This window comes from Cenococcum geophilum (assembly GCF_001692895.1).
Source record: "Cenococcum geophilum 1.58 unplaced genomic scaffold K441scaffold_22, whole genome shotgun sequence".
Classification (NCBI taxonomy): Eukaryota; Fungi; Ascomycota; class Dothideomycetes; order Gloniales; family Gloniaceae; genus Cenococcum; species Cenococcum geophilum.
Window position 1 is genome coordinate 1073548 of NW_027137580.1, and position 22103 is coordinate 1095650.

Here is a 22103-nt window from a genome sequence, read left to right on the forward strand (position 1 = left end):
CCCGCTGAATGTGCTGTGATGCTCGGGGATTTCTTTTGATTATCCGCTACTCCCAAAATAGATAGAGCTTGGACGCGCTACGTCAATCTTCACGGTACATCCCTCGCATTCGAAAGTCGCTGCACAATCTCAATATTTGTAACACTACTGATTCCCTGTCCTTCACCTTCGCTATATATCTATGTCTGCCCATCCCCCGATATCATCGCCGTAGCTTCTTCGAAGACTACCAAGCCCTCTGCTATTCTTTGTCCCCCGAATCCGCTCAATGGCTTCTCAATCGCCATCGCAGAATCCGCACGGGAAACCATCCACCGTCGCTTCAGATCCTACATCGAACCCTGCTGCCGCCTCGTATGCCCAAGCGACTTTACCGAACCCATCTGCAGTTGTGGCTTCCTCCCGAGATGCCCCGATATCTTCGACGGCAAAGAAGAGGAAGCATCGTGGTGGCAAGAAGCGGCGCAATCGCCGGCAATCTTTCGCAGCGCCACCAGAGCCCATGGAAGGTGGGGGTATGACTTCGGAAGGCAGGCCGAGCCTCGCAGGTGTTGCTGCTGAGACGACAGCGCGACCGGTTTTCTACAGGCTGCGTGATAATCGAAGTGATACAAGCTTGGAAAGTGAGGCTCTGTTAGACCACCGGTAAGCTTACCGAGTACCGCGCAACACGCCAATTTAATGGAGAGAGCTAACCCTTGATGAATACAGTGATCAGGGACCTCTGCAAACCCGACGTCAAAGTGTACAGGCGGGCATCTTTACTAGTCGTCCAAGTCAGCCCTTTGCTCGGCATTCCCCTCATAGATCTACTCAACCCTCCGCCCTCGTTCTAGGGTCACAAACTCGCTCCAAACTTTCCCGACAGCAACAGATAACAGATGACGAGAACGAGGATGGAGACGTTGATGACCGCACGCCACTTATGTCCACATCACATCGGGATAGCCCATCGCGAGGTGCAGACTACGGAGGCTTCAGCGGTCCATCGAGCAGCGGTCAAACTCTTGAACGTTCCATCCGGAGGTCTAGTCCATCATCAATTTCTAGCCGGGATCGGAAGCTTGGATACGGCCCGCATCCCTCCACACATAGCCTTGGTGACTACGACATCAATAATCCTCCGTCTGTACCAACTAGCCCCCAATTAGGTCCAGACTTGGGTTATGACGACGTCATGCTTACGAACGACCTCAGTCGCGGTAGATCTCCTGAAAATAAGAGATCTACTAGTGCGCAATCGCACGACGCTTTGATTGATATTGACGAAGATGTGGCGGAGAACAAATACCCGGCATCAACACCTCCATCTCCAAAAGAACTTCAGGGTGATCTCCGAAGGCGCATGACAGCTCTTCATGCTGCAGATGATGTCTGCTTCCCCCAGGAAGGAATGTCAGAGTTGGGCCAAGAGGATTATATGCACCGGCCGGAGGCTGGAGACTATCGGACGCGTCGGCGGAGAGCTCGTAGATGGCCAGATCTATCAGTCCTAGAAGAGTGGAGTCAGGAAGAAAAAGAGCAGCGGACCATGGAGGGAATACGTGCGAGAAGAGTCAACGAGCCATTGCTGGTGGGTGGTCGTCTCCGTCCGCAGAAGCGGATATGGCATCGCGAGGCAGAAGATGCGCCGTATCGATTCACGTACTTCAACGAAGAGTTCCAAAGCACCATTCATAGCCAAACAATATCGGAATTAGTGCAACCTGGCCAGACCTTTAGGACCCTGTTCATCCCTGATCCACCTTTGCTTTCAGATGACAGCTCAGACGAGGACGAAGACGAAGATCAGACGCCTCAGGGACGTGATATTGGCGCAGATCGTAGCCAGCCCTCTGTCAACGTTCATTCGAGGGCAGACACAAGGCAGCCTTCTAGATTGAGTGATACCAAACATAATTCCTCAGGCGAATACACAGGTACGAGCACACCAACACGGTCTCATACCCCGAAGCAAAAACAAAAGCGCTATGGGCCCAGACCATCCTTCTGGCTAGACGTCCTATCCCCTACCGAAGCTGAAATGAGGGTCATTTCCAAGGCTTTTGGAATCCATCCTCTTACGTCAGAAGACATAATGATGCAGGAAGCGCGAGAGAAAGTCGAATTGTTCCGCAACTATTATTTCGTCAATTATAGGACTTTCGAGCAAGACACTAATAATGAGGATTATCTGGCGCCTGTCAACATGTATGTTGTTGTTTTCCGGGAAGGTGTTATTAGCGTTAGTATATTTCATGCATTCCGTCGTTTCTTTCAGCCAGAAAAGCTGACAAGGAGCTAATAGTTTCATTTTTCAATGACGCCTCATCCTGCAAATGTCCGTCGTCGCATCCGTCAACTCACCGACTACTTAATCCTCAGCTCCGACTGGATCTCCTACGCCATTATTGACGATATCACAGATGTCTACGCCCCCCTGATTCAGCGTATTGAAGAGGAGGTGGATGACATTGATGATGCAATTCTTTGCTTGCATTCTCCTGAAGAAATCGCTGAAGCTAAGAGCAAATCTAAAAACAGAAACAAAATCGGCTCCCGAGACAACAACAGTGGCGATTACGAGAAGCTTTCTGAAATGGATGATTTCAAACCTGCTGATAGTGGAGCCGATATGCTTCGACGTGTTGGGGAGTGCAGGAAGAAGGTGATGAGTTTATATCGGCTTTTAGGAAACAAGGCCGATGTAATCAAGGGCTTTGCGAAGAGGTGTAATGAACAGTGGGATGTTGCCCCAAGGAGCGAGATTGGCTTATACCTAGGGGATATTCAGGACCATATCGTGACCATGACAGCAAATTTGAGTCACTATGAAAAGTAAGTTTATGTTTCTATGTAGTTATCGTTCTAAAAGCAGAGCGATGTTGACAGTTCCGTTACGATAGCCTCCTCTCTCGCGCCCACTCCAATTACCTCGCACAAATTAACATTCGTATGAACGAGCGCCAGGAAAAAACTTCAGACATCCTAGGTAAACTCACCGTATTGGGCACCATTGTTCTACCAATGAATATCGTAACCGGCATGTGGGGCATGAACGTCCTTGTGCCGGGCCAAGATATTGAAACCCTTTGGTGGTTTTGGTGTATCGCGGCTGGACTGTTAGTGTTCGGGTTCGGATGCTTTTTTATTGCCAAAAGAGTTTATGGGATCGTATAATGGACCCGGCTTTAGCTCTATGTATATATGGAAGATTGCAGTGCATTCAGGCCGTCGCCATTGTTGTATAGCGGGTTTCATTGGATCAAGTTGATACTATACCTACTTGGTGAGAGAAGGGAAGCGCGGCGTTTCAAGAGGAGAGTGTAATACAAGCTCACCAGGGACGCAGTCTCGGAAAAGCGAAATCACAAATGTAAATAGGTTGAGACGTAATAAACTCGAAATTGCTAAGCGTTATAAAAATGTCCGTAGCGAGAGCTGGCTAAAACCCGCTGCGACTGCTATTTTGCGACGGGCCTCTTTTTGGGCCGTATTTACTGCTCGATGGTTTTCTCCTTGCCTGTCCCCTCGTTTTGCCTCTGAATCATACTCTCGTTCCACAGCCCTCTACGCCGCAAATCCTCGATTCGTACTTGCTCCTTCTGTATGTCAGCTTTCAACTTGAACGTCCACCAGACCCAGAAGAGCAGACTGGCTAGTAACTCGCGTCAGTATTATCAGGATCAAGGATGCGAAGGAAACGAGATCAGAAGAGATTGAGATGCAGGAAGTACCAAAGAGCATAGAAAGAATCCCAGCGACCATGATGCCAATTTCATGTCCGACGGAAGGCGCGGCGACGTGGACTACGTTATCTTCTTCTGCGCGAGGAAAGACAGGATTTACTTGCGCCATTCTGAAGGATTTATTTGAGGAGGATGTTTATAGTCTTAGACCTGAGCTAGAGAGAATAGCTCGTAAATATGTAGGATACCGCAAGAAGCTCTTGGATTGCGACACTTGAAAACAAACAAGGCCTACATGGACAGCGGGGGATGCTCTGGAATATATCTAGTGAATGCCAAGGGCGGGATTCTTCTAAAGACGTCAGCCTAGGAGCCAAGAAGTTCCCCTCCACTCATAATTCCTTGGGATTGGGGGTGGAGAGATACCCCCGGTGGACAAGGATGCTTGGGTTATCTCGGCGAGCTGGGCGGGTCGTAGTGTTGGGAAGGATGTGTAAAGTAGCAAAGCAACGAGAGGCTTCATAACTTTCAATTATATTAAATGTGCTTCTTTCTAATAATAGGCATAACTGTCTTACACATTAAAGACCAAGGGATACTAATAGGCCCCTACCCTATTAGAGAAGGTGCCAAGAAGTTTAGAACGACGATTACGCTAGCCAAGACGTGCTTTAGCATGGGAAAGACCCCTGCTTCTTCGGCGGTGTACGCGAATTGTAAGGCCTATTCGAGGTAATATGTTTATTGATGTGTATCTGGGTTTAGTACTTGCTAAGTACTAATAGCCCTATCGTACAGCATCCGCGTTAAACTTGTTACCTTTTTTTTGCAGCTTTCTCTTCTAGTGCGCGCATTGCAGCTCTTGCGCTCCTACTTCCACCCAACTTCGGTCCTTTGGGTCTGTCCTCGCTCTTGACGCCTTTCACGGCCCCAGGTGGTGCAGGGGCCGTTCGTCTAATATTTCGAGATGTGATTGCGTCCATGAATTCGCGCCGGAATTGTTCAGCGATAATATCATCGGCAGCTTGATCACCATCCGCATCGCCCGATGCCTCAGGCTCGTCGTAGATTTCCACTGCTAAAATATCAGCGTCGTGGTCAAGTCGTGACTATAGACATGGAGGCAATTAATGAACTCACATCTGCTCTCTCGCAGTACTTCTTCCACAAGCATATCTCTTTTGACATCCTCACTGTTTCGCCTTTTCCGTCCCTTCCATGGTTTCCCGTCTTTCCCAAGCCTAACCTTCCCTTCGCGCGCAGATTCCTCTTCATCCATTGCGGCTGTCCCGTTCCCCAGCCTCTTAGTCGCAGCCTCCGTCCGCGCAATATTCTGCGCCGTCGCATCCGGCCCAAGATCAATTTCCTGCAACTTCCCCAGACCAGCAGGCTGCCTCTCCCTGTGCGCATCGTTGGCAACACTCGCGCTGGCCGAACGAGCCTCTGCGAATTGCGTGGCTGAGGATCCAGGAGCAATAAAGCTTGACTGCGTCTGACGAAGTTCAGTCATCTTGGAGTCTATATATTCAATCCTTAATACATTAGTCGCTGCCTCAGAATCGCCGTATTTAAGGAAAGTGAGAAGAAGGGAAGCACTCACATGTGTTTGTCTAGCACATCCGCCACCTTTCCCGTCTGAGGTGCAAAGCGATTTACCGCAGCCCCGACAGCAGAGCGACCATCATCTATAGATACGAGCGTATCGGAAGCCTGCTGAGGTGTGGAATTGCTGTGTGTGTTCTGTGAGGAATTAGAGAACTCAATGCCCGCTCGTCGCGCTTTAGCTAGCTTGCGGCGGCGCAGAATTTCTGCCATTGGAAGGACATGCTCTTCAAGCTCTACCAGCGCCGCAGTTTCTAAAGGTGGGTACGGCGATGCTGCAGTTGATGAGGATGTTGTGAGCGGCCTTAGTTGGTTTTGAGAAATCACCGATGGCGCGTCGTTGTCGTCGTTAGGTCGTCTTCGCAAAACTTTCCGACGCTTCGAGGCTCTGAAGAGTGGCTCTCCGATAGAAGGCTCAAAGTCTGACATAATAGCGGTGGAGAGGGGGTAGAGAATAGAGAGGAGCTTGTGGTTGGGGTGGTAAAGAAGAGGGTTGCAGCTAACGATGGACCCAGATCGACCGAGGCTGCCGTGAAGAGGCGGGAGTCACGTGAAGCTGGGGATAGTGCAGGAGCTGATACCTTATCTCATGAATCAGACGCTCCGCAGAAGATTTGTTCCGTGACACGCTAAAACACATGCTAACTCTTAGACCAATTAGAATAATGCACTAATTTTAGCCCCCTGCGCACCCCTATTACCTAATAAAATCTTCTGCGGAGCGTCTAAGAGCTTATAGGCGTCGCTTTAGTAAGAATTAAATATTTTAAAAATTAAATTCTGTATATTTCTATAAGCCGTGTCCTAATTATAATATTTATAATATATATACTTAATGTAATGGATTCTTTAGGTAATTATATATTTGTAAATATATATTATAGGCCTATATCTAGAGTATTAAGAGGCGAGATATATTGTCGTAAAAGTTAAGTTATATTTAAAACTGAATGTTTCTACTAAACTAACTAACTACCTATATTTAACTTCTCGTATAATAAAGCTATAATATTACTATAATATAGAGGCGATAGAGAAGATAAAGGGCTTTTAGCTTATAGTATTTTAGAGATAATTAAATATAGAGAAGTATATAAGGTATAGTAGTAAGGCAAGATTATAATAGGATTTTAAAACTAGACTAACTACCTATAACTAACTTCTCGTAGAATAGAGCTATAATATTGCTATAATGTAGAGACAATAAAGAAGATAAAGAGCTTTTACCTTGTAGTATTTTAGAGATAATTAGATGTAGAGAAGTATATAAGGTATAGAGCTTTAAGTAGAGCTTTAAGTAGAGCCTTATACAGAGCTTTAAGAAAAGCCTTTATGCAGAGCTTTAAGAAAGCCTTGTATAGAGCTTCGAGCAGAGCCTTATATAGAGCTTCGAGCAGAACCTTATACAGAGCTTTAAGCAGAGCAGCAAGATAAAATTATAACCAACGAGTTTTATAACTAATGATTTTTATAACTAATAAAAATACAACTAACGAAAATACGACTAATAAAAATACGACTAACTAATATAGCCACGACGTCGTTATTTATTACAATAAATAGAGAAATTAAAGAGCTCCTACCTTATAGTATTTTTATAATAACTAGACGTTATAAAAGGGTTAAGATACAGCGTTATAATGGAAGAGTCGTCGCCTAATAAGAAATATTAAGTTCTTATATAAAGAGGGCCTATAAGCTCTTAGACCCTTAGGGAGAAATTCCTCTTAGTGCAATCTAATTAGTCTAGGAGTTTACAGGAATCTATAGGACTAGGGTTTAGTAATCTAATTGGCTTAGGAGTAATGCTAGCCCTTAGCGCTACGCCGTGGCGCAATTTCTCCCCGGGGGTCTGATTTATGAGATAACTGATACCTTCCTCCAAGTTTCTCAGAATACCTCTCCCGTCTCGATATGGAAGCATGTGTTGGATCCCGGGCAAAAACTTCGTTTGTGATGATTCTAAAATGTTATGCAGGAGTTTCATCCTAGACAATTATTTGCCAGTCTAGAGTTCCTTGTGCCTCATCCTCAAAGCCGTGAAATAGCAGCTCCCAACCAGAGCGTGGCGTTGATTATGCTTCTTCCAAAGCATGAACGGTACTAAAGCGGTCTTGAGGTGGCAAGGCAAGTCTCCTTCCTCCGACTGTCGGGGCACGATCGCCATCCGCCCAGTGATCGGATGCAAATTTCTTTCAAGTAGGATCCTGGTTTGAGTCTGCGATATATTGAGGGTAGAGCAGACGTATTTGGATTTCCTAGAGGCAAAGGCTTTCCATGTCTCTACTTTCTTGGCTTCCCGGGTATCAAAGAGATGGAGACTGATAAGTGCCAATATGGACCTGCATTTTCAGTCATAAATAGCCTGGAAAACGCAATACAATCCTATGGAGCTAGCTCGCATGTTGCAAACTTGTAATACTACTATATCACTCCATGGCAGTGACAGAGAATTAGCCATTAGGCTCATTTCTGGCCTCTCGTCCTTCGGAAGTGCAATGGCGCAAATAAGCCGGTAGTTCGCATATGTTGGGCACTTTGTGGGCCCCGCTTGCAAAAAATGGATTAACCCCTTTTATTTAGTAAAACAGTCAGGTTTAAATGTTCTCGAGGTTAACTAGATAGGCAAGAGTCAAAAACGTATTGTGCAATGCGAGATTTTCATTGTGCCATCCGTACAACACGTCACAGGAATAGCCTCATGCCTTCACATGGTGTCATTTTATATCACACAAATCACAAAAGTCGCGTAGACACATGGTGTCAAAATTTATGTAAAATTTGGGTGGCTGCGAGAACATGTTAACTTCTATTCCCTGCTATCTACACCACGAGATACTCTAGCGCCAAGTTTTCATGACTCAATTGAAAAATACTGTACATACCAATATATACAGACTCAATTACAGAGCTCCATCCTTCCTCAAAGTCTCGTTACCCCAAGGTTCGCTTGTTAAAGAAGTTAAGCCGGATGCTGGTTCGCAGCTCTTCCTTCCACTCAAGGGACCAGGTGTTGGAATCTTGGCCCCTCCAACCTCATACGCCCTTCCTTGTTCATTAATCTCATTCCCGCTCTTGATATTTCTGTCCCCACCAGTTACAGCGCCCTTCCCAGCCTCGCCGCCTAATCCAGTGTCGCCTCCGCTAACCCCGGTAACTTTGGCAGCATGCTGGAAAGCTTTTAGTAGCGACACCGTTGTGTTATATGTCAGGTCCTCATAGTAGTCATCGTTGATCTGCACCATTGGCGCATTTGCGCAGGCACCTAGGCACTCGACTTCAGTAAACGTGAACAGCCCGTCCTTGGTAGTCTCTCCGTGGTGAATGCCAAGATGGTCTTGGATCGCCTTCATAATTGAGTCGCTATCTTGGAGCATGCAAGGTGTCTATAAAATGTCTCAGTATCTATGGCGGTAGGTAGTGTCGCACGCCAAAGAGATAAGTATCATACTGTTGTGCAGCATTGTACATGGAATCGGCCGACCGGATTCCGGTTATACATGGTATAGAAGGTTGCCACCTCGTAAACTCGCATAGGTGGCATCTCGAGTATCCTTGCTACCTCATTCATTACGCTGATGCTAGTGAAGCCATGCTGTCGCTGGCCAAGGTCTAGAAGTGGCATCACTGCGGCCTTCTTGTACTGGCTTGGGTATCGGCTAATGATCTCTTTGATGAGCTCCTCATTCTGCGGCGTGAACTTAAACGGAATGGAAGGATTGTTGACTGGTGTGTCCCTATGCTGATCGATACGTTAGTGAATGACTTCGACCGCGGAGCGCACGCCAAGAAGGCAGATTACTTACAACCATGAGCGAGTCGCTTCGCGTTTGCGCTGAGGCAGCGAACGACCGCCATTGAGTTCTCTGTAGCTGCCGCAAAGCTCTGGGGCCACTCCTGAAGACGAACGGAGTCAATTTCGAAGCCATTGTGGCGGCGTTGAAGGTTGATGTCGACCGGAGTTGATGCTTCAATGTCTCGCAAAACATGTCGGCAATTTGTCCAATCATTGCTATTGTAATCAAACTCTAGCTTCTCCTCCTGAAGCCTCAGACTAGACTGTCATCCATACAATTCAACTATTCATTACTTACTACTTGTAACTATCTAACGGCCTTACCATTGATCTAAGCCTACATGTATTCCATTAATTATGATTAAGGAAGAGAGAAAAGAGGTAGTTTCACCCCCTTGCGCGCAAATGCTTGGTGGCCGCCAAGCCGCGTTTCCTCATCAGGACTCCCTCGCTCCCTAGGCGAAACCTTGACGCGTCTAGCTGTTCTCACATTGTCCGTATATTCTCCTCCGAGCAAGGAGGATTGCGCTATCTCAATTCAACATGAATCGACCTGCAGCAGAGAAAGAGAAAGATTTCCATCACCCGTACGAACCATACGACATTCAGAAAAAATTTATGAACGCACTATACGAGTGCATCGAGGATGGGAAAGTCGGTATCTTCGAGTCGCCTACTGGTGAGGAAGCCATATTGGGTTGCTACATAGCCCCACGTGCTGATGGGCCTTGTAGGAACGGTAAGGGCTTTCACTTTGGACTACTATGCTACTTCTCATTGAAGCGATCCTTACTTTTTTTTCTCTCTTAATGATCATAAGAGTAAACTTGCATACGGCCAAACAAATCTATATCAATCGTATCGTATATTTCTGAGAGCCCCATTTGCTGAGGACCCATCATCGGTAACGACTCTAATCTTGTCGGTAGGGGAAAAGTCTAAGCCTTATCTGCGGATCTTTAACATGGCTTCGGGATCACAAGAGAAGGACATTTGACGAGGTCCTTGCAGCTGTAACTGTCGGTGAGTGAAGGATTAATTTGATAACTTTTACCAAGTGCTTATAAACTTTCAGACGGGAGTGAGCCGGAATGGATGCTTGAGCATGAACGAAAGGAAAAGAAGCAGGCATTGCTTAGTCAACGAGCTGATTTTGAAAGCCGCCTGGCCAAGATTCGGGCCAAAGAGAAGATGATTAGAGAACGCTTTGAGAAAGGCGAGCCACAGTACAAGCGACAAGTATGCAACCCACATATGTAACCGCAGCTCTCGTGATACTAATTCTTACAGAAAATGACTACAGACCAAAACGGCGAAGATGATGCAGATGAAGCTCGTTTTGTTCTCGATGATTACGAGAGTGAAGGTGACACATTCGTAAAATCTAGAGTAAGGACATCGGCGGATTCTGGGCTCTCCATGGAGACACAGTTGCTGATGGAAGAGCTTGGTCTTCCCACTAGACAAATATCTGCCGAAGGCGAAGAAGAGATTTTTGACGAGATGAAAATTTTCTATTGCTCAAGGACACATTCACAGCTGACTCAATTTGCCAATGAGCTGAGGCGCGTTAAAATGCCGCCAGCAATTGCTCCAGACCCCTTAAATAGGAAAAACAGCGATACGGATGTCGAAGTCGACTTGGAGGAAGAGTTCAAACACCTCACTCTGGGCTCAAGGAAAAATCTCTGCATTAATCCGAAAGTCAACAAGCTCGGAAGCGCTACTGCCATTAATGAACGCTGTCTAGAGTTGCAACAGCCCGGAACCTCCGTTGATTGCAAATGTTCATATCTGCCAACCAAACAGACCGAAGCTGTTGTCAATAATTTTCGAGACCATGCACTATCTAGAATTCAAGATATTGAAGATCTGGGAAAGTTGGGTAGAAAACTGGGTATATGTCCTTACTATGCATCAAGATCAGCTATACGGCCCTGCGAGGTCTGTTGTGCAAGCCCATCACGCCTTCACATGGTCACTAATATTTAGACAGATAGTCACACTACCATATCCACTGCTTCTGCAGAAGTCAGCGCGGGAAGCATTAGAATTATCTCTTAAGGGCCATGTCATTATCATTGATGAGGCTCATAACCTCATGGACGCAATAGCTGGTATTCACTCAATTTCAGTATCTCTTGCTCAATTACAACGCTCCCGCGCGCAGCTCGGTGTCTACCTGCAGAAATTCCGCAATAAGCTGAAAGGGAAGAATAGAGTATATGTGACCCAGACAGTGCGCTTGCTAGACTCACTGACTGGGTATCTCCAATCTAAGAACGCCAATTCCAAAGATGCTGAGGGATTGGTCCAGATTGGTGATCTTATGGCAGGAAAGGGCGTTGATCAGATTAACCTTTTTAAGCTCGCGCGTTACTTACAAGATAGCAAGCTTGCTCGAAAGGTTGACGGCTACATTATCCATACAGAACAAGAGCAGGTGAAGCTCCCCCGCTCAAGCGGCGGGAACTCGACTGTCAGCCTCAATCGACCAAAAGAAGGTGCTCCTGTTTTGACACACATCCAAAGTTTTCTCCTCGCCTTAATGAACCCATCAGCAGAAGGTCGTTTCTTCTACTCAAAGGATGAGGGTGGAATTGTTCTCAAATACATGCTTCTCGACCCAACATTTCACTTTAAGGAGGTAGTAGAGGAGGCGCGAGCTGTGATCCTGGCAGGGGGAACAATGTCACCAGTATGCGCATTTCAAATATTTCCCATTATTACCAGTGCTATTCCCATCTCTATCACTAATCGCCCCATAGATGAGTGACTATGAGCAACATCTGTTTCCTTATCTTGACCCATCATGCATCACGACCGTTTCCTGTGGCCACGTCATCCCTCCATCGAATCTTGTTGCCATGCCGGTCATCCGAGGTTTAAGTGGCACCGAGTTTGATTTCACCTTTGAGAAGCGAAATTCAGAGAGCATGGTTTGTACTTCTCTGCAAAAATAGAAGGCTGGGCTAAAGAGATTTTGCAGATACAGGACCTTGGTAATGCTATTCTCACATTTATCCAGCATATCCCCGATGGCGTTGTTGTCTTCTTTCCTAGCTATCCCTACCTGGACACATGTCTCGCAGCCTGGAAGCGTCTTAACCATTCAGCGAAACCAATCTCCCTCTGGGATAATATCAACGCCATCAAGCCCATTTTCCTAGAGCAGCGTGGCCAACCAAAGCCTTCATCCAGCGCGATCAATTCTATTGGCAATCTAGCAACTGCTTCGTCTTCGGTGGTCGACTCGGTTCTCACCGCGTACAGCGCTGCCATCACCACTGGAAACGGCCGCGGTGCTCTACTCCTTGCAGTAATCGGTGGAACCCTCTCCGAAGGCATCAACTTCAGCGATTCCCTCGGCCGCGGCGTTATCGTTGTCGGGCTACCCTTCCCAAATCTGCACGCGGCAGAATGGAAGGCGAAGATGCAATACATCACTTCCAAAGCGACCAGGGGAGGAAAAGATGGCAAAGCCACAGCGAGAGATTTCTACGAGAATGCATGCATGAGGGCTGTAAACCAGTGTATTGGGAGAGCTATTAGACACCGCGGTGACTATGCAGCAATCCTAATGGTTGATAGAAGATATGGTAGCCAAAGGATACAGGCGAAGCTCCCAGATTGGATTCGTGGGAGTTTAAGGAACGATGCAAGCCTCAGGGAAGTTGTGAGTGGACTGAATGACTTTTTCGAAACAAAGAAGCAGTGACACTGTGCATATAGAGAGAGCTATCTTGTGTTTAGTTGGGTGATCACGGAGTCTGGTAAGTTTGGTAGCATACTTGGCTGGTTGATGGGAAGCCCAGCTGTTCTTAGCGAACGTCAGCTGTTAAAAATTGCTCGACATACGCAAAATTGTGGACGTCACAAGTACTCCAGCCGGAAAGTCACGAGTCAGTGTCATTGTGATTGGTGAACCCCTGCACCAGACCTTGAACCACAAGCCACAAAGCTGCGTTTGAGGTAGCTTAATTGGAGCCGCATGGAACAGTCGACAATATGATTAGCTGCCAATGAATGCTAGCTCTCCTCGTCGACAAGTATTTCGTCGTGCTTTGCCTTCATGCAGTCCACCCTGCATGCTTATACACTTTCCAGCTAGCTATAGAAACAAGACGTTCAACCTGCCATGTTCCATTTTGCCACTGCTGTCTAAACTACTAAACTTCCTTAAGAAAACTCTTTCAGCCTTTGATTCCCTGCTCATTTAGGAGGTCCTCTTCCTATCGACTTTCTTAATAGTTATCAGGGCTATTGTTACTGTGTATCTTCTTGCCATACTGCCTAAGAACTATATGATACTAGCTCTCATCATTGATGGTATGAAACGGTTCATCACATCATATTCAGACCCTTAGAAACTCTTGCCAAGGAAGTTACGGATGAAATTGTTCTTTATTGGCTGATTGGTTTTGAACTCAGCGATATACAAGAACCGTGTTGAATTCTATCCATATTTCTGGATTTAGGATCCTCATCTACTCCTGCAATAATGACGACTGCAGTGCATCTGTCGATTGGAAAATCAGGTCAGGAAATGAGGGCTCGTGTGTCGATTGATCTATGAAGAAAATGAGGCTATATATACATGAGATAAGTGAGTCATAGGTAGACGTGAGTCACCAGCTAACGACAAAGCTGATGATCAATTGGCACAAGGGCCATATTATGAAAAGTATGTCCCGGAATTTGCAGAAGGAGGTTAAGGTGTGCATTCTTTACATGGAAGGTTGAATCCGCCATGCTTTATTAGTGTGAATTATTTAGGGCTGTAATAAATGGGATATTAGATATAAGTTATCCTGGGTGATAAAGGCCTTATAAGAGCTCTCTGAAAGAGACATATTCAGTATTTTTTGCTATTCCAGACGAGATTCGCAGGATATGACATGTTTCGCTGGTCTGCAGTAACACCCCCTTTTTAGCCAGCGCCTGTAAACGCATAAACCCTCCAACCCCGTGATATGTTGCGCTGATGGAGACCAAAAATGCTTCAACTGGAATATTCATAACAAGGCTAGATCGAAATCATCCAGTTTATCTCTGTACTTCATAATATTCCTCTTGATCTTGGATGAATCAACCCAAGTCACGAAGTCCTCCATGTTCCTGTTTAAGCCAAGTTGTTAGTTTAGTGTTCGGAAATAATTAATGTTGACGGGCGTCATTGTTCCGCTGAGATATTTGCCTCTGGGATGACCTAGTGAAACAAACATGCAAGAGATATATTCAAGTACCTCGTCACAAGAAATGCAGGATCCGTCACTACCTCCGTTCCTACCCTCACGTGCCCTTGCTCAATAAACTTTGTTGCAGCCTGAACGGTATCGGCCATTCTTAACCTCGTCATCACCACGCCTAGCCTCCTTCTAGCAAATGCACTGACGGTGACCTTGTGCTCCACATCGCTTAATTTCCCCCTCCCACCTCCGCCGGTACCCACGATGCCTGCGTTAAATAGGGTTTCAAGGAGTAGGTCCTCATGTTTCCGCCGAAATGGATCAGATGGGTCTAAAGCAGCAATTCGGTGGGCAAGCTGCCGTAGTGACATGTTTCCGCCGAAATGGATCAGATGGGTCTAAAGCAGCAATTCGGTGGGCAAGCTGCCGTAGTGAGCCGCATATTCGGTTGTAGGATTGGTAGTCCGAAGGCTTTTGGATGGCGTAGCGGCGGATTACGGCGTTATCGCGGTGATTGTTGTCGGATTTGTAGGTTGTAAAGTCGACTTTGCGCAGGAGGCGCTGCTCGTGGTGTTTTAGCTTTCGCACCATATTCGGATATGTGAGGTATATATGTAGAGTTATGAAGGAGATGGTGATAAGGGTTGGTGGAGTTAGTTTTATCTTCAGAAGATTTCGAGATGAAGCTGTTCACCGCTTACCTCAGAAGCTCAGACCAAGAAAATCGATTGTGCGGATATAGGAATATCCGCACCGTCCGCTAGGACAGACTGCAATCGTTTTCTTGGTCTGAGGCCCTTTGGCGAGATTTGTAGAAAACCTAAACACTAACGTATTTCACAAGCGAATTGTCCATACAAGCGAGTTGTCCAGCCAATTTCCTCACCAAAATCTGTGAAATTTACAACGAAATACACTCAATCGCACGACCAGCTTCACCCCCCCCCCCCTTTGGCGAGCGCTGCGATATTTTAAATTCGCTACGGGCATCCAGTCTCGCTTGATTGCCACCAACTGTACATAGTAACTGAAGCGAAGCCAGGTGCCTGGTTGCTGGGGGCAATTAAATTGAAGCTATATATTTAGAACTTGCTTGGCTTACCAAAGTCTTAATATCAACCCAAAATCGTGTTGTAAAATTGTTAATTTGCCTTCAATATGAATCCTCCTTTAAAACGCGTAGCGGCTCAACCAATGGGTGTGTTTTCTTGCCCTCAACAAAATCGACAAAGCCTCCTCCCTCCCTTATTGCGTACACCTCTGCCTTCGTAGAGCTCTCACCGGGGTGTCTAGCAGCAGCCGCTAAGACACAAACACAGCACCGTTCGGCCAGAGGAGCTTAAGGAAATGGAAAACGATCCGGAAGCTACAGATAAGGACGATGAGGAAGACACGGAGGCTTGGCTTAACTACATGTAGAGTCAGCAGACTTCTCGTACGCAGAGCCAACAGGCTTCTTAAAGTTAGATTGGCCGATCGACTTAATTAAGGCCGTATAAGTCACCGTATTTAACACAGGATCATACCTACCTACAGTTAAATATGTCAACACCGCAATATTAAGCTACAGCCTCTCAAGCAGCTGCTTAAGCTCCTTGGGCTCCTCGGGCTCCTCCACAAAATATAATTAAGGATAAAGAAGAAATAACTCCGCCACCTTGCCTACGTATAAAGAGTGAGATTAATAATATAGGAAGAGCTGGCGGCGGCGTGTTTATTACTTATAATTATAATATATTAATTTAATATTTAAAGGAGTCGGCGTTTACTGAAACTCTTATTAATATAAGCCTTTAATGTTATAATCTTTAGCAACTTTAAGTCTTTCCTATTTATAAAAGGGAGCTATATTATTAAGAGTAAGGTATTCGCATTAAGCTTCGGCTAATTAAGGTAAAGGTTAATACTTAGCACATAGGCATTCGTGATATTAGGTTTAATATAGATTCTAAAGTTATAGATTAGTGGTAGAAGATTAACACGTAACTTATTATATGGGCTTAATATACTAATAAACGTGGCTAAATTAAGGCTCTAACTATTAACCTTTTAATTATATATGCTCCTAATAGAAACTAGCTAGCGGCCTCTCGCCCGTTAATAATTAATTAACTTTATAATAAACTTCTAACGCCCTTGTAGAGCTTAGAGCTTAATGCGACACCTTATATACTTACTAGTAGTATTATAAATTTAATAGGCTTACGAGTTAAGCTTACTAGGTATTAGCGCTGTAAAAAGCACTACCCTAACGCCAATTAGTGTTATATACTTGGCTAGGTAAATATTAAATTAATAGATAAGAACTTACGGAAGTAGGTAACTAGCATTTAGTAAGGCATTATAAATATTAAAAATCTACCTTATAAGCTTACTACTCGGCTTACTAAAAGAGCGGTAATAAGAGGGAAAAGTAGTAGAGGAGTACGCCAATTTGCCTTAAACGAGAGCTCTATAGTTAATAGCCTAGGCATTATTAATTACTTTTACGTTAGCCTTATAGGCTTAATATTAAATTAGTAAACTACTCCTATACTAGCAAGCTAACTACCCTTATTATTCTTACCTATATTACCAATATACCGCCTATAGGGTATTAACCGCGTAAAGGATTTAGAGGAGTTCTTTAAGTATTAGAGGTAGAGTGTAGCTAGCGACCTTAACTAGGAGGCTAATTTTAAAGCTATGTACGAAGTTATCTATAATTTAAGGTGGGATTTAGAGCTCCTATATAATAAATCTAATAGCGCTAATCCTATTAAGGAGCTTATTAAGGCTGGTGTTAAATTAGGTATTATAAGACGACTATAAAAGGACTTAAAGAAGTAGGTAAATAAGCGTCGTACTTAGCTTAAGGGAGGTTTTTAAGATATAGATAATTAGCAAAATATAGGGTATTTCTGTTACTAGTGGCGCTCCTATAGTAGTAGAGACGCCCTATATCTAAGCTCTTTAAAATATAAGGTATCTTTATTACTACTAGCACCCCTATAGTAATAAAGATACCCCTATATATAATAGAACCTTTTCTTTATAAGCAACCTACTCGACTCCTTTAAGGAAGGGGCGACCTAGGGGATAGGCTTCGTTGACAACACAAACCTAATCACATACGGGCCAATAGCCGCAGAGAATTGTAGAACACTAGAGAAAGCCTATAACACTTATATAGAATAGGCAAAACGTTATAGAGTCTAATTCTCACTAGGGAAATACTAGCTAATCCATTTTATAAGAAAACGCAACTAATCTGCAGATCTCTAGTATATAATTCGCATTTAAGGCTTTAGGGGTTAACCAGTTTAGGGCCTAAGGGTATTAGGAGTATGGGTAAACAGCAAGCTCTGGTGGAGCGTATATACGGCGTAAGCGGCCTATAAAGGCTAAGTACAGTTCATCGCTTTATCTAGGATTGTTAATTCTATATAGGGTCCATGCTTCTAGAGGTTACGCCTACTATATANAGCAGTCGTCCGGCCAACTATAATATATAGATCCAGTNTTTNGGCCATTAGAGAAACTAAAAAGGGCCCCCCTAAATTACTCCTTAAACTACTTTAAAAGGTCTAAATAGCCTGCCTTTAGAGTATTATAGGCGGGTATAAGCAAACGGCCATAGCACTACTTAAGAAGGAATCCAATATTCCCCCCCTACAGTTATATATTAAAGCCGCTATAATATAAAAAATATAAAATAAACGTAACTCTAATATTATAAAGTATATTAAGATACGCCTAAGTAAACTATAAAGGGACCCTAGGGTGCCCTATAGAAGAACAAACCAACAACCCTAAAGTAGGGAAGAGATATTAGAGAAATAGGTAAAGAAAGCAAAAGAAGAATAGTGCCGCTTTAGGGCCCAGGCCTATATAGAGGAGGAAAGGAAACGCGTAAGAGGTTAATAAAGATAACAGTAAGATAGAGAAAGGAGCTAAAGTAGAATATATAAGAACGCTAAGAAACTATTTACCGTAATATAATACTGGTTAGACTAATGCTGGAGAGGTAAATAGGAGTTAAAGGTATAGAGGCTAACTTAGGCAAGACAAACCTAAGCTATAGCATAGTTAACGCCATAGGGGGTAAATACCTAAGGGCTTTAAGAAGGCCTAATAAAGGCAGAAAATATAATAGCAACACTCTTAAGAACAGGAATAATAGGACTAAAAGATTGGCTTTACTAGGTGGGTGTCCTAGTAGGTAGCCCGAGATGTAAATATAGCTAGCTAAAACAGACACCAAAACACGTAATACTNCTATGCCCCCTACGCACCAATTAAGAAATAATNCTCTNAGNAGCTNGCATAGAGAACTATAATANACTACTCTTAANATAAAAAGGCCTTAAGGCGGTTACCTAGTGGCTTATTAGTTAAAATATACTAAATTAGTTCCGGGTTGTAAGGGAAATAGTAATAAAAGGTAAGGGGGCGAGCAGCAGGTGCCCCCTAGTAACTCTATAGTAGTAGAGTAAAAGTTTATAATACTAGCGCGTCCGTAGGCTTATTACGGCAGTAATAGTTCCTAAGAAGGTTAAACAGTAAGGTAGTAGAGCACTATAGGCGACTTATAGGCGCTAAGTAGGCGAGTTCTAAAAGGCGGGGAGATAGATTACGGGGTTTTCTTATTTTTCTTAAATAGAGTTTTCTCCCTATATGTAAATAAGGAGTAGTCCGCGTGGGCCCAATAGGGATCTAAATTGGACGTTAAGTAATGAATTATTATTATATATAACAGATTAAAGCCTTTTAATATATTTATAAATAACATATACGGTTAAAGATGCTAAAGATTAATAGCAACTCTTACCCTAAAAACTTTAATAATTATACCCACTATGTCAGAAATAGCCTCTTACGCTCTTACTCTTACTACTAACCTTATTTACACTCTAAAAAAGGAACGCTTTAAAGCTATAGCTAAAGGTTTTTGGGTACTCTAGCTAAGAGTACTTATTAGGAATATAGGCAAGTTACTATCACGCAAGGCAAGTTGCCATCACGTAAGGCAAGTTGCCGTTATATGTCGCCGCGGTACTAGCGTAGCAAGGAGCCCTAAGCTCCTTGCCCTTCCTAAAAAGATAAAGATATATAGAATAATAATTATTATACTATCTACGAACCGTAGCTACGTAATATTACCTTATATAACCAATACTAATTAGTAGTTAACTTCACTATTATACTATAGAATAGCTAGGTATTCCACTAAGAAGAGATAAGCTACTGTACCAGTACTACTCGTGCTAGAGGAAGCTGTCTTTTAAGGTTAGAACTGGTCCTAAACCTTAAATAGAACTCTTTTATAAATCTAAAGATTTAAAGGCCAGAACTAGTCCTAAGCCTTTCCTAGATTATAGATTCTTATATCTATTATATAGAATAACACGCTTTATAGGTCTTTGTGATTTAAGGCTAAAACTAATCTTAAGCCCTATAATTGCAAATATACGTCACGAATATATACTAAACGATAAATATATATTATAAACGCGTACTAAACAATAATTACTACGCCAATAATACTTCCCTCCCTCTAAAAATATAGCTACGCCTACTTTAAATAACTGGGAAGACTCCTTACTACTAGGGATAGCTTTATACGCAAAACTTATTAATAAAAATTAGGACGAATTTACCTTTAATATAATAACTTATAATATAAAATAAGTTAATAGCTTTCTCCTATACCGTATTATATTCTACTAAAGTAGATACTATACTAATTTATAGCTATAGGAATATTTTAGGGAGGATTTTATAGGATAGACCGCTAACACCTAGGCACTTAGCAATATTAATATTATTTAAAAATTTTAAGACTTTCTCTATAGGAACGGGGTATATATTACTAAGAATAGTAACCTAATTACTAGTAATATTTAGGCCGTTATTACTAGTATAGAAGAACCAGTATAGACAAAAGCTAAGATTATACGTTAACTATAGAAACCCAGAACTAACCTATATTCTTTAAAAAGCAACTTTAATTTAGAACGAAACCCCTAGAACGCTACTCTCCTACCTAAAGGTACTCTTCTACCTAAAGGTGCTCTCCTACCTAGAGGTACTTCTCCTCTACCTTTGCCGCCTTTAGCTTCTCTACTCTAGCTAACTGGTAACCCTTTATTATAAAAAGTTATAAATTTAATAAAGGTATATTTAGACAAAGAGAAGAAGTTTAAAGGAGAATTATATAATATACTTAGAGTAAAACTATAAGTCTTTTATAACTATTATAATAAGGTTAGAATTTAATGCCACTAGTACTACTACACTTTCTCCATTATATTAAAGGGATAAGTAGTAATATTCTATTACGACCATATTATAGGTAAAAACTATAGCTTTAATATAATACTTTAACTCACTAGAGCCTACTTTATGACTAATAAGAATTGCTAACTTTATATACCTAAATGGCGAGAGACTATATTTTAGAGAGTTATTGCTTCTAACCTAATAAATATTTATTTAGAGTGCCTTTAACTACTCTTTAATAAACTTTAGAGGCCGTCGAAATCGGACTCTGCACCTGTACGCGGTGACGGCTACGAACCTAGTCTTTGAAGTTCAGATCCAGAGCCAACGCAGAGACGTCGCACAGCGTGTGGACAGGACCTGGTAGTGGTTATAGGCGTTAAGGGCGGTAGTAAAATTTTTTCGGATAGTAAGATCTTGAAAACCACTACTATTGGCCCTCTATAATACGACGACTACTACATTATTCTCCTATCTAAGGCACCTATATAATCCAATATAGATATATAGCATTTAATAGCATCCCCCAACCCCCAACAGAAAGCATTAACAACCTCTTATATTAATAAATAAGCGAACGCGGAGCGAATGAACAAATAAGCAAATATACGGCCCTTCCTAACCCCTAGGGCAATTGCCCGCGGAGCATACGGTCACTCGCCGTTTTTAACTACCAAATACTACCTAGCAGCCTAAATTGCGACCCACGGTTTTCCCTATCTCCTTTTGACAGAGTGGTGCCCTTAGAAAGGGCCTAGCTGGGGCCTAGGCATAAAAGATACCCAAATACATAATATATCCCGCTCGCTTATTAGTATTACGGTAGTTAGAACGGATAAATCCCCCTTACGCCTTTAATGGCTCTAGGGGGGGGGAGGCAAGGCGTATATGGCAATAGTCTATAAGAGATAGTATATAGGGGATAGGCAAGATACAGAACAAGATAATAAGACACAGCAATTAATTAGTAGGGCCTAGCTGGGATATAGTAAACCCCAGCTTTAATAAGCTAGAGAAGGAAGTAGTAGTTCCTAAGGAGTTCAAAACATCTAAGGAGGAGGACGTGCTGTAGGCCCGTAGGGCCGCTGCTACGTGCAAATATGGCAATTTAGGGTTTTTTATCCTACTAAGGTGGCTTATAGGGTTTTTCCTTCCCCTAACTGCAGGGTTTTTCTTTATGTAAATTATAAGTTTTCCCCCTGTGACAGAGTAGTCTGCGTGGGCCAGTAGGATCCGTATTAGACGTTAATTAAAGAATTACTACTAATAAACTTTAGAAAATTTAATGCGGACTTACTAAAACTTACTAAAATAAGAACAGCCTAAGGGACTAGGTTATTTTAGTATACTATAGCGTTTCTAAGTGTAACTTAGCGTTATATAAACCTATAGATATGTTTAAAGGAGTATATGCTAAGCTATGCTTTACTATAGGTACTGCAATATAAATATAAGAATCTTAACAGTTTTATACTAAAAACCCTACCTAACTAAGTATTCCCGACCAACATGATTATAACTAGATTAATTAAATATATAGTAGCTGTAGTAGGGAATACGGAAGAGGGTATAATTAATATTAACTAT

General features: G+C 43.2%; 6 protein-coding genes across 6 annotated transcripts; 2 read left to right on the forward strand and 4 right to left on the reverse strand.

The window, feature by feature from the left end:
- The first annotated feature begins 8 nt into the window (after nt 1-8).
- K441DRAFT_705695 (cora-domain-containing protein) lies at nt 9-3400 on the forward strand. Its single transcript, XM_067653615.1, has 4 exons — nt 9-645; nt 712-2224; nt 2288-2817; nt 2886-3400. The coding sequence occupies exons 1-4, from the start codon at nt 269-271 to the stop codon at nt 3157-3159; spliced, it is 2694 nt and encodes an 897-aa protein (XP_067503865.1). The 5' UTR covers nt 9-268; the 3' UTR covers nt 3160-3400.
- K441DRAFT_660219 (uncharacterized protein) lies at nt 3364-4159 on the reverse strand. The gene is made up of 2 exons (XM_067648670.1): nt 3717-4159; nt 3364-3637 (listed from the first exon to the last, which is right to left on the reverse strand). Exons 1-2 carry the CDS (start codon nt 3835-3837, stop codon nt 3477-3479), a joined length of 282 nt encoding a protein of 93 aa, XP_067503866.1. The 5' UTR covers nt 3838-4159; the 3' UTR covers nt 3364-3476.
- A 26-nt stretch (nt 4160-4185) lies between these two features.
- On the reverse strand, nt 4186-5761 carry K441DRAFT_636746 (uncharacterized protein). Its single transcript, XM_067646487.1, has 3 exons — nt 5269-5761; nt 4809-5200; nt 4186-4743 (listed from the first exon to the last, which is right to left on the reverse strand). Exons 1-3 carry the CDS (start codon nt 5697-5699, stop codon nt 4484-4486), a joined length of 1083 nt encoding a protein of 360 aa, XP_067503867.1. The 5' UTR covers nt 5700-5761; the 3' UTR covers nt 4186-4483.
- A 2271-nt stretch (nt 5762-8032) lies between these two features.
- Nucleotides 8033-9199, reverse strand: K441DRAFT_611466 (uncharacterized protein; the record flags this gene model as incomplete). The annotated part of the gene is made up of 3 exons (XM_067645573.1): nt 8033-8656; nt 8722-9012; nt 9077-9199. 3 exons carry the CDS (start codon nt 9197-9199, stop codon nt 8174-8176), a joined length of 897 nt encoding a protein of 298 aa, XP_067503868.1. The 3' UTR covers nt 8033-8173.
- A 379-nt stretch (nt 9200-9578) lies between these two features.
- Nucleotides 9579-13074, forward strand: K441DRAFT_660223 (DNA repair helicase). Its single transcript, XM_067648671.1, has 8 exons — nt 9579-9745; nt 9801-9805; nt 9996-10089; nt 10142-10305; nt 10357-11010; nt 11063-11764; nt 11835-12005; nt 12056-13074. Exons 1-8 carry the CDS (start codon nt 9610-9612, stop codon nt 12782-12784), a joined length of 2655 nt encoding a protein of 884 aa, XP_067503869.1. The 5' UTR covers nt 9579-9609; the 3' UTR covers nt 12785-13074.
- A 542-nt stretch (nt 13075-13616) lies between these two features.
- On the reverse strand, nt 13617-14935 carry K441DRAFT_660224 (alpha-L RNA-binding motif-containing protein). The gene is made up of 3 exons (XM_067648672.1): nt 14654-14935; nt 14313-14586; nt 13617-14184 (listed from the first exon to the last, which is right to left on the reverse strand). The coding sequence occupies exons 1-3, from the start codon at nt 14844-14846 to the stop codon at nt 14082-14084; spliced, it is 570 nt and encodes a 189-aa protein (XP_067503870.1). The 5' UTR covers nt 14847-14935; the 3' UTR covers nt 13617-14081.
- Nucleotides 14936-22103: the final 7168 nt, after the last annotated feature.

Excerpts from the sequence above, each read along its gene's own strand:
- K441DRAFT_705695 (XM_067653615.1), top strand. The coding sequence starts at position 269 with ATGGCTTCTCAATCGCCATCGCAGAATCCGCACGGGAAACCATCCACC. Across the intron at positions 2,225-2,287 it reads TCCGGGAAGGTGTTATTAGC|TTTCATTTTTCAATGACGCC; the intron begins GTTAGTATATTT and ends AGGAGCTAATAG. Across the intron at positions 2,818-2,885 it reads AATTTGAGTCACTATGAAAA|CCTCCTCTCTCGCGCCCACT; the intron begins GTAAGTTTATGT and ends CCGTTACGATAG.
- K441DRAFT_660219 (XM_067648670.1), bottom strand. The coding sequence starts at position 3,837 with ATGGCGCAAGTAAATCCTGTCTTTCCTCGCGCAGAAGAAGATAACGTA. Across the intron at positions 3,638-3,716 it reads GATTCTTTCTATGCTCTTTG|CCAGTCTGCTCTTCTGGGTC; the intron begins GTACTTCCTGCA and ends GCGAGTTACTAG.
- K441DRAFT_636746 (XM_067646487.1), bottom strand. The coding sequence starts at position 5,699 with ATGTCAGACTTTGAGCCTTCTATCGGAGAGCCACTCTTCAGAGCCTCG. Across the intron at positions 5,201-5,268 it reads GATGTGCTAGACAAACACAT|GATTGAATATATAGACTCCA; the intron begins GTGAGTGCTTCC and ends TAATGTATTAAG. Across the intron at positions 4,744-4,808 it reads AGTACTGCGAGAGAGCAGAT|TGGAAATCTACGACGAGCCT; the intron begins GTGAGTTCATTA and ends ATATTTTAGCAG.
- K441DRAFT_660223 (XM_067648671.1), top strand. The coding sequence starts at position 9,610 with ATGAATCGACCTGCAGCAGAGAAAGAGAAAGATTTCCATCACCCGTAC. Across the intron at positions 11,011-11,062 it reads CAGCTATACGGCCCTGCGAG|ATAGTCACACTACCATATCC; the intron begins GTCTGTTGTGCA and ends ATATTTAGACAG. Across the intron at positions 12,006-12,055 it reads AGCGAAATTCAGAGAGCATG|ATACAGGACCTTGGTAATGC; the intron begins GTTTGTACTTCT and ends GAGATTTTGCAG.
- K441DRAFT_660224 (XM_067648672.1), bottom strand. The coding sequence starts at position 14,846 with ATGGTGCGAAAGCTAAAACACCACGAGCAGCGCCTCCTGCGCAAAGTC. Across the intron at positions 14,587-14,653 it reads CCACCGAATTGCTGCTTTAG|ACCCATCTGATCCATTTCGG; the intron begins ACCCATCTGATC and ends TTGCTGCTTTAG. Across the intron at positions 14,185-14,312 it reads CCTGCATTTCTTGTGACGAG|GAACATGGAGGACTTCGTGA; the intron begins GTACTTGAATAT and ends TGGCTTAAACAG.